We start from the raw sequence: 10,677 nt of genomic DNA on the forward strand, positions 1-10,677 counted from the left end.
AAAAAAAAAAAAAAAAAAAAAAAAAAATGCAGTGGCGCACATCTGTAGTCCCAGGTACTCTAGAGGCTGAGGTAGGAAGATCCCTTGAGTCCCAGGGGATCAAGCCTGCAGTAACCTACTATTGTGCCACAACACTTCAGCCTGGGCGACAGAGAGAAACTCTGTCTCAAAAAAAGAAGATAAAAAGAAAATAATTTTGTACAGCTGAACAATGTATTTGTGTGTGTGTGGTGTTTTTGTTAGAGACAGGGTCTCGTTTTCTCACCAGGCTGCAGTGCGTTGGCTATTCACAGGCACAACCATAGCTTACTGTAGCCTCAAACTCCGAGGCTCAAGGGATCCTCCTGCCTCAGCCTCCCAAATAGCTGGGACTGCAGGCATGTACCACCATACCTAGCTAATTTATTTTTATTCTTTGTGGAGACAAGGTCTTGCTATATTGCCCAGGCTGGCCTCCAACTCCTGGCCTCAAGCAATCGTTGCACCTTTGGCCTCCTAAAGGGTTTTAAAAAAAATCATTTTTACCATAGTTTTACTGCCTTTTCTAAGTTTAGATATACAAATATGGCCAGGCATGGTGGCTCACGTCTGTAATCCCAGCACTTTGGGAGGCCGAGGTGAACGGATCATGATGTTAGGAGATAGAGACCACAGCACCCAGCTATTTCTTTATTTTTGAGACAGAGTCTCACTCTGTCACCCAGGCTAGAGTTCAGTGGTGCAGTCTTGGCTCACTGCAACCTCCACCTCCTGGGTTCAAGCGATTCTCCTGCCTCAGCTTCCTAAGTAGCTGGGACTACCGGCGTGCACCAACATGCCCAGCTACTTTTTTTTGTATTTTTAGTTGAGACGGGGTTTCACTATATTGGCCAAACTGGTCTCGAACTCCTGACCTCATGATCCGCCCGCCTCAGCCTCCCAAAGTGCTGGAATTACAGGCATGAGCCACAGCGCCTGGCTAAAATCTACTTTTAAACCATTTAAGGACCTAAACGCCTTCACTGTAAATTTTTCAGGTGTAATAACTGTCTTTTTTTTGTTTTTTTTTTTGAGACAGTCTAGTTCTATCACATAGGCTGGAGTACAGTGGTACAATCATGGCTCACTGCAACCTCTGCCTCCCAAGTTCAAGCGATCCTCCCACCTCAGCTTCCCAAGTAGCTGGAACTATACCATGCCTGTCTAATTTTTCTTTTTTTGGTAGAGATGGGGTTTCTGGCAGGGCACGGTGGCTCACGCCTGTAATGCCAGCACTTTGGGAGGCCGAGGCAGGTGGATTACCTGAGGTCAGGAGTTCGCAACCAGCCTGACCAACATGACAAAATCCCATCTCTACTAAAAATACAAAAATTAGCCAGGAGTGATGGTGGGCGCCTGTTATCCCAGCTACTCAGGAGGCTGAGGCAGGAAAATCACTTGAACCCGGGAGGCGAAGGTTGCAGTGAGCTGAGATTGTGCCACTGCACTCCAGCTTGGGCAACAGAGCAAGACTCTGTCTCAAAAAAAAAAAAGATTCATTGATACATTTGAAAAATTAGTCCTCATTATGTCAAACACTGCACTCCTTCTTCACCATTACACAATCTCAGCTTCAGAGGCCAACTGAACTAAATTTAGCATAAAGAACACTGTGACAAGAACAAACCGTGGTGACCTTGGGTTCGGCAATGGTTTCTTAAATATGACACTAAAAGTACAAGACACAAATGAACAAACAAATATAAATTGGATTACATAAAAACTTAAAACTTTCATGATCCAAAGACCACCACCAAAAAAGTAAAAAGACAACCCACAGACTAGGAAAAATTATTTGTGTATCATATCTCCCATAAGGATTTACATCCAGAACATGTAAAGAACTCTTACAACTCAAATAAAATTCTGTGTGATTGAACAACACTGTGAACTTTCTAAAAAGCACTGTCTTGCACACTAAAAATGAGTGAATCATACAACTTGTGAATTATATCTCAATAAAGCTATTTATGTTTTAAGTATCAAGTTAGGTAGGTATCAAATTAGGGAAGAAATCCTCGAGGGCTGCAGCTGAGTAGCAAACTAGGTCAATTCTTTGCTGAACTGCACTGCTGATGAAGTTAAATTCATTTAAGGTATTGATTTCATTACTAGGCAGTGATTCGGTAGTTTGAAAATCTATTTCCAACAACTATCATTTATAATTTATAAATTAAGTTAAACAATGTTGGTGGTTTTTTTTTTTTGAGACAGGGTCTCACTCTGTTGCCCAGGCTGGAGTACAGTGGTGTGATCATGACTCACTGAAGCCTCGACCTCCCTGGGTTCAGGTGATTTTCCTAAATCAGCCTCCCAAGTAGCTGGGACTACAGGTGTGCACCACCACACCCAGCTAATTTTTCTATTGTTTGTAGATGGAGTTTCACCATGTTGCCCAGGCTGGTCTTGAACTTAGGGGCTCAAGTGATCCACCCACCTTGGCCTCCCAAAGTGCTGGGATTACTGTGTGAGCCACCATACCTGGTCAACAGAAAGAAAAAAACTATTTTCTTTTAAAGAAAAATAGAAAAAAGAATAAAAGTGGGCAATTGAAACCACTGACTGCCTTAAATATTACTTCAAAAATATATTATTGGCTGGGCACAGTGGCTCATGCCTATAATCCCAACACTTTGGAAGGCCGAGGCAGGCAGATCATGAAGTCAGGAGTTTGAGGTCAGCCCGGCCAACATGTAACTTGCAAAAGCAAAATTAAAGTATGTATTTGAGTTATTTCAGATCCTGCTCTATAAGATCGCGCCACTGCACTCCAGCCTGGGCAACAGAGCAGACTTCGTATGAAAAAAAAAAACAAAACAAAACAAAATTAGCCAGGTGTGGTGGTGTGCACCCATAGTTCAAGCTACTGGGGTGGCTGAGATGGAAGGATCACTTGAGCCAGGGAGATGGAGGTTGGAGTGAGCTGAGATTGGGCCACTGTACTCTAGCCTGGATGACAGAGCAAGACCCAATTTCATTAAAAAAAAAAATAAAATAAAATAAAAGAATGTACAAAGGAGGTCTTCAATAATTTCTAATATTTTGCTCTAAAAATAACAGACTTGAAGCAAATTAGGCAAAATATTAAGATTGGACAAGTTGGGTAGTGGTCTACTTATGCTTTTCTGTATGCTTAACATATTTTAGTTCTTCTTCTCATTTAAATACTCTGTGCTCATTTTAGAAAGTGCAGAAAGTTTAGAAAAGATCCACTACTCGCCGGGTGCGGTGGCTCACGCCTGTAATCCCAGAACTTTGGGAGGCCAAGGCGGGTGGATCATAAGGTCAGAAGATCGAGACCATCCTGGCTAACACGGTGAAACCCCGTCTCTACTAAAAATACAAAAAATTAGCTGGGCATGGTGGAGGGTGCCTGTAGTCCCAGGTACTCAGGAGGCTGAGGCAGGAGAATGGCATGAACCCGGGAGGCGCAGCTTGCAGTGAGCCGAGATTGCGCCACTGTACTCCAGAATGGGCGACAGAGCGAGACTCCGTCTCAAAAAAAAAAAAAAAAAGAAAAGATCTACTACTCGCAGTTCCATCACTGAGAAGTAGGTTTCCTCCTATTCTCTTCAAAATGAATTTTACATAATTGAGTTATATCACTTTATATTAAAAAAAAAAAAACAAAAAACTCAGATCCTCTTACCTTCATTGTATCAATGTGGATTTGACCCAATCGCTGGATATAACTAAGCAGCTTCTTCCTCTCCCCCAAGGAACTAAAATTACAACAGGATAAGCAAGTCTATCATTATTTGCTTAATAATAATCCCTGTAGCATATAGTAGACATAATCAACTTTAGATAACCTACAGTAACATTGAAGTTAGATTGGAAGGAACAATCAATAATTCAAACATACTCCTCCTAGAAACTGTCTCCTTCCTTTGCTGCTAAGATAGGGAACTCTCCTGCTGAATCAATGTAGGCCTCCCCCAGGCTTCTGTCCTTGATCCTCTTCTCTCTTGATAAACTTACGACTTGAAAAAGTCCACATCTGCTTCATGTCTACTCAATGCTCATGCTGTACTTCATTTTAACCAGACTGAAGTCAACATCTACCCTCGTAATCCTGGATTGATTTATGAGCACCAGGTATGACTCAAGCATGAATGAAATACATATGAAGGCCTTAACTTTATTTATATTCATTTTCCATTGTCAGTAATCCCTCATTAATGCTCCAGTTTCAAGAAAATACATAATGGGAATTAAATTTGAACAGCTCAAAGTCCTGTGATTCATCATCCTGCTTCATTTACAATTACTAGTTGGACCCAGCATATCCTCCTCCCTCTTGGCTGGGTGTCAACAGAGGGTGCAGTCGAAGGGTATTACTGATCTACTAGCTAACCAGATTGAAAAAAAGTATCTTTCTATAAGTCATACATAGACTGGGAGTCAGAGGCACTACACTGGCCTCTATGGTGTACCCTGAGACCCACGGTAATAAGAACACTTAAGAATGATTTCTTGGGATACATAGAAGCATTATTACAACTGATAAATTAAAAAGCAGCATATTTCATGTTTTCCCATTCCCCTATCCTCCTCATCAGTTTGACATAACAAGCACAGTGCAAAGCTAGGCTTTCAGAAGTACTTATAGGTGGACTCAGGTTAAGGGGAGTCACACAGTTGAGCATAACCAGAGTCACAGCATAAAGTATCAAACCTAAACTAACCCCATGGCCACCTACTGTTTTCCTAAACGGACACTCAGTATTCATCACTTAAAACCCAAAAATCGGCCGGGCACAGTGGCTTACGCCTGTAATCCCAGCACTTTGGGAGGCCGAGGTGGGCGGATCACCTGAGGTCGGGAGTTCGAGACAAGCCTGACCAACATGGAGAAATCCCATCTCTACTAAAAATACAAAATTAGCCAGGCGTGGTGGTGGCGCATGCCTATAATCCCAGCTACTCAGAAGGCTGAGGCAGGAGAATTGCTTGAACCCAGGAGGCAGAGGTTGCAGTAAGCTGAGATCGCACCATTGCACCCCAGCCTGGGCAACAAGAGCAAAACTCTGTCTCAAAAACAAAACAAAACAAAACCAAAATCACTGATCAGAGTATATAAAAATAATCACCCAAAACCAGGGAGTTGTTTTGTTTTGTTTAGCAAAGGACATGGCGTTAAATAAAGATTTAAAGAAGTCATGGGCCAGGATATTTAGACTACAAAATAATTTTATTCCTGTGTTCCAACATTTCTGAAATTTAATGCTTCTTACAACTGACATGTATATTTAATGTGACAATGTTTCTTACCTCTCCTTTTTTTTTTGAATTGGAGTCTTACTCTGTCACTCAGGCTGGAGTGCAGTGACGCAATTTTGGCTCACTGCAAGCTCCACCTCCCAGGTTCACACCATTCTCCCACCTCAGCCTCCGAGTAGGTGGGACTACAGCCGCCCGTCACCACGCCCAGTTACTTTTTTTTTGTTTTTGTATTTTTAGTAGAGACGGGGTTTCACTGTGTTAGCCAGGATGGTCTCGATCTCCTGACCTTGTGATCTGCCCGCCTTGGCCTCCCAAAGTGCTGGGATTTCAGACCTGAGCCACCACGCCTGGCCTGTTCCTTACTTCTTAAAAAAACCTTTATAAATCAATGGTTGTTCATAAAATTGACAGCCTACTAGGAGTGCTTGTCTAAGCTGGATTCTCCCTAGAAAGCAGGGTCCAGGATAAGAGCTTGCAAGTAATTAATCTTGGGGTGTGAACTCTGGGTACAGGGATTGGGGGATCTAGGAAGGGTAAAGTAGGAAATTCGATAAAAATAGTACAAAGGTCCATTAACCAGTCAATTGCATTGGTATTAACCGTGAGCAACTGGATGGAGCGGTGGGTAAGGCTAATCCCACTGGCAACCTGTAAGGCAGCACTGTCCAGTAGAACTTTCTGCGATGATGGAAATGTTCTATATCTGCTCTGTCCAACACAGTAGCCTCTAGCCATAGTGACTACTGAGTACTTGAAATATGACTAGTGTAAATGAGGAATTTTTTATTTAATTTACTTCTAATTAATTTAAACATGAAGCTAGTTGTTACGATACAGAACAATACAGCTTTAAGGAGTCCTACAGAATTTGAGTTATGAGGTAGGGCACAGAGACGTGCAATATAGTGTTCCTTCTGGAATTCTGTCTGTTTTGTTCACTCATGTGCCCCAAGTTCATGGAAGAATGCCTAGTACATAGCTTTCCAAAAATATTCACTGAATGAATCAATAGCACTTGGGTCCACAAAGACACACATGGCTCCCTTGAAAAGAAAGACTGTATTGGAACAAATTCCATTCAGGCCCAATAGTAAGCAACTATTATATACAAGAAATAAGTAATAAGGGGGGCTTTGAGAAGACTGAGAGAGCTGAAATGTGGTTACGAAAGAGGCATGCCAGGCGCGGTGACTCACGCCCTTAATCCCAGCACTTTGGGAGGCTGAGGTGGGCGGATCACAAGGTCAGGAGTTCAAGACCACCCTGGCCAACATAGTGAAACCCTGTCTCTACTAAAAATACGAAAATTAGCCAGGCATGGTGGTGTACACCTGTAGTCCCAGCTACTTGGGAGGCTGAGGTGGTAGAATCACTTGAACCTGGGAGGTGGAGGGTGCAGTGAGCCAAGATCACGCCACTGCACTCCAGCCTGAGTGACAGAGCAAGACTACATCTCAAAACAAAACAAAAAAAAACAAACTTTGAGAGGCCGAGGTGGGCAGATCACAAGGTCGGGAGATTGAGACCATCCTGGCTAACACGGTGAAACCCCATCTCTACTAAACATACAAAAAAATTAGCTGAGCGTGGTGGCACACGCCGGTAGTCCCAGTTACTTAGGAGGCTGAGGCAGGAGAATCGCTTGAACCCAGGAGGCGGAGGTTGCAATGAGCCGAGATTGCACTACTGAACTCGAACTCCAGCCTGGGCAACAGAAAGAGACTTCGTCTCAAAAAAAAAAAAAAAAAAAAAAAGAGCGAGCCAAGATGAGGTCCCTGGAGATTCTGATCCAAAGGATATTTACTGGAAGTCAGTTAAGTGTTCTGCAGTGATCTTGTTTCACAGTCCACCTCTGTTATCAATTACCTAAGCAACAGTGCAGGAAGTAATTCAGTATAATCCTTTGTTTTGATTCTTTGGTTACTGTTACCACAAACAACATGTAACTAAGTAAAATTTCAGAAGAGAAGGCCAATTCTCTAACAGAAACAAAATTTTTATTTTAAGAAGTATTTAAGGCTGGGCGCAGTGGCTCACGTCTGTAATCCCAGAACTTTTGGGAGGCAGAGGTGGATGGGTCACCCGAGGTCAGGAGTTCGAGACCAGCCTGACCAACATAGAGAAACACCGTCTCTACTAAAAATACAAAATTAACTGGGCATGGTGGCACATGCCTGTAATCCCAGCTACTTGGGAGGCTGAGGCAAGAGAATCGCTTGAACCTGGGAGGTGGAGGTTACGGTGAGCCAATATCACGCCATTGCACTCCAGCCTGGGCAACAAGAGCGAAACTCTGTCTCAAAAAAAAAAAAAAAGAAGTATTTAAACACCAGATCCTCAACTGAGATCTTTAAAGGAGCCCCACTCTAATCTAGACACTAGAACCTACAGCCATACACAGAGATGGATCCATGGGACTATGTATGTATGTATGTATGTATGTATGTATCTATCTCTCTAACTACCTACCTACCTATCTACCTACCTATCTAAGATAGGGTCTTATTCTGCTGCTCAGGCTGGAGTCCAGGAGCTTATCATAGATCACTACAACCTTGAACTCCTGGGCTCAAGGGATCTTCCTGCTTCAGCCTCCGGAGTAGGTGGGACTACAGGTGCATGCACAGTGCCCGGCTAATTTTTTAATTTTCTGTAGAGATGGGGTCTTGCTTTATCACTATCTATAAAATTTACTAAGAGTTAATCATATGCTTCATCACTTTATGTACATCATCTCGTTATTGCTATCCATTTTACAGGTACAGAAATTGAAGGGTTAAATGACATCTCCCAAATTATACAACTAAAAAGTGCCTGTTTTGCATAGAGTCTTTTAATCTAATATGAGGGCATATTTCAATCTTTAGGAAAACCTAGAAATATGCTCAAGGTAGGGATGTAGCCTTGGTTTTCTTACTAACATTTTTTCCCTGTTGGTTCTTATGTATTTCCCAGTGTGTATAATTCAATTATTCTGAACTTGAGAGTAAAAAGTTGGTCACTACAAACTTGATGAAGGTTTGTCTGCAAAATTATTTGAAATAGGAATAAGGCCGGACACGGTGGCTTACACCTGTAATCCCAGCACTTTGGGAGGCCAAGGCGGGCAGATCACCTGAGGTCAGGAGTTCGAGACCAGCCTGGCCAACATGGTGAAACCCTGTCTCTACTAAAAATACAAAACTTAGCCAGGCATGGTGGTGTGTGCCTGTAATCCCAGCTACTCGGGAAGCTGAGGCAGGAGAATGGTTTGAACCCGGGGGGTTCAGTGAGCTGAGATCACACCATTGCACTCCAATCTGGGTGACAGAGTGAGACTCTGTCTCAAAAAATTAATTAAGTAATTAATTAAATTAAAAATAAACTAAATAGGAATAAACAGTAATAGCAAACATAGGATTTGTACAGCGAAAACAAATAGCAGGTGGCCAGGTGAGGTGGCTCACACCTATAATCCCAGCACTTTGGGAGGCAGAGGAGGGTGGATCACTTGAGGCCAGGAGTTCAAGACGAGTCTGGCCAACATGGCAAAACCCCATCTCTACTAAAAGTACAAAAATTAGTGGGGCAGCCTGGCGTGGTAATACCAGCACTTTGGGAGGCCGAGTAGGGCGGATCACGAGGTCAGGAGATCGAGACCAGTCTGGCTAACATGGTGAAACCCTGTCTCTACTAAAAACACAAAAAATTAGCTGGGCGTGGTGGTGGGCGCCTGTAGTCCCAGCTACTCGGGAGGCTGAGGCAGGAGAATGGCATGAACCCGGGAGGCAGAGCTTGCAGTGAGCCAAGATCACGCCACTGCACTCCAGCCTGGGTGACAGAGCAAGACTCCATCTCAAAAAACAAAAACGAAAACAAAAACAAACAACAACAAAAAAAAATTAGTGGGGCATGGTGGTGGGCACCTGTAATCCTAGCTACTCAGGAGGCTCAGGCAGGAGAATAACTTGAAGCCGGGAGGCGGAGGTTGCAGTGAGCCGAGATACTCCAGCCTGGGTGAACAAGAGACTGTCTCAAAAAAACAAACGAACAAACAAAACCAGCAGGCAAGGGATTCTGCTGTTTTAAAGCACTTCATAGATTTAAAATGAGGACAGTTTATATCAGAGATTTTGGGCTTTGTCCCTGAAAGATGGATAAAGTGTGTTTGGTTATAATGTGAATTTATTTCTTCATTCTTACCTTACTCCAAGATTTTCAAAACGAGACTCATCAAGACAGGGCAGTAATGCGCCTGTGATTTTGTTTTCTATGGAAGAAAAAAGACAAATTCAATGTATACAACATATGTTTTTCATTTTCTTTCAATTTGGATCCACCAACATTTACCCAGATCCACATAATAGAGTACCCACTACAGGCAATGGACTGTGCCAAGTACCATTTTTTTGATCTGCTACTTGTAAAGACTTAATTTTAATTAAATAACTAACCAAGAAGCATTTTTTTGATAAATCACGTGAAAATTTCAAAATTATTTGTGTAAATTAGTTCCAAGAAAACCAGTCGCAAAAGGAAAGTGAAACCTGACTACCTGTTGTGGTTTTGCCAGGTCAGCAGCTTCCTTTTAAACAGGGAAGGTTTGAGTTGGGGAGGGAAGGAAATGTAAGTCTATTGTTCTTAGAATTAACAAGCTAAAACCCTGGATTCAAGAGTGCTTAAAGTGTTGATTTTTCTCAAACCTCCTGGGAAAGCACTCAATACTCCGTGATTTGAAAGAGTCCTATCTCTCTCTCTCTCTATATATATATGTGTATATGTGTGTGTATAGTTGGGTTTTTTCCTTTCTCTTTCTATACAATTAATTCTAATCTTTCCTGACCTCAAATTCCAGAACTCTGAGCTATTTTCTTTTCTTTTATTTTTTTTGAGACAGGGTTTTGCTTTGTTGCCCAGGTTGGAGTGCAGTGGTGCGATCACAGCTCACTGCAGCCTTGACCTCCTGGGCTCAAGCGATCCTCCTGCCTCAGCCTCCTGAGTAGCTGGGACCACAGGTGTGTACCACTGCACCTAGCTAGTTTTTTATTTATTATTTTTTTTTGTAAAGTTGAGGTCTTCTGATGTTGCGCAGGCTGATCTTGAACTCCTGGGCTCAAGTGATCTTCCCACATTGGCCTCCCAAAGTGCTGGGATTATAGGTGTGAGCTACTGGGCCAGGCCTCCAGTGGTTTTTGATGAGAACACTTGTTAAGGTATAGATCATGTGAGTTCTGGAGTCCAAAGACCTAACCTTAAAAAATCTAGCTCTTTTTTGTAGTGGTGTGATCTCTGAAAAGTTACTTTACATCTTTGGACCTCGCATACGTCATTGGTAAAATGTGTTGAGTATAGCAACTTATTTCAGACTTCTTGTGAGGCTGTATTCCATAATGAGAAAAGGGACACTGTACCTTGTGCTTGGCTTGCCAAATAAAAAAAAAAAAAAACTGGACT

General features: G+C 42.5%; 1 protein-coding gene across 1 annotated transcript in view; it reads right to left on the reverse strand.

Annotated features, from left to right (window-relative positions):
* SAMHD1 (SAM and HD domain containing deoxynucleoside triphosphate triphosphohydrolase 1) overlaps positions 1-10,677 on the reverse strand; it is a 60,163-nt gene that overhangs the window by 46,240 nt on the left and 3,246 nt on the right. Inside the window, exons 2-3 of the mRNA XM_017859095.1 lie at positions 9,427-9,493; positions 3,668-3,740 (exon numbers count right to left, since the gene is read on the reverse strand). Coding sequence (XP_017714584.1) covers positions 3,668-3,740; positions 9,427-9,493 — 140 coding nt within the window. The remainder of the gene's footprint in view (positions 1-3,667; positions 3,741-9,426; positions 9,494-10,677) is intronic.

The sequence above is a fragment of the Rhinopithecus bieti genome, unplaced genomic scaffold (assembly GCF_001698545.2).
Source record: "Rhinopithecus bieti isolate Rb0 unplaced genomic scaffold, ASM169854v2 scaffold_38981, whole genome shotgun sequence".
Lineage (NCBI taxonomy): Eukaryota > Metazoa > Chordata > Mammalia > Primates > Cercopithecidae > Rhinopithecus > Rhinopithecus bieti.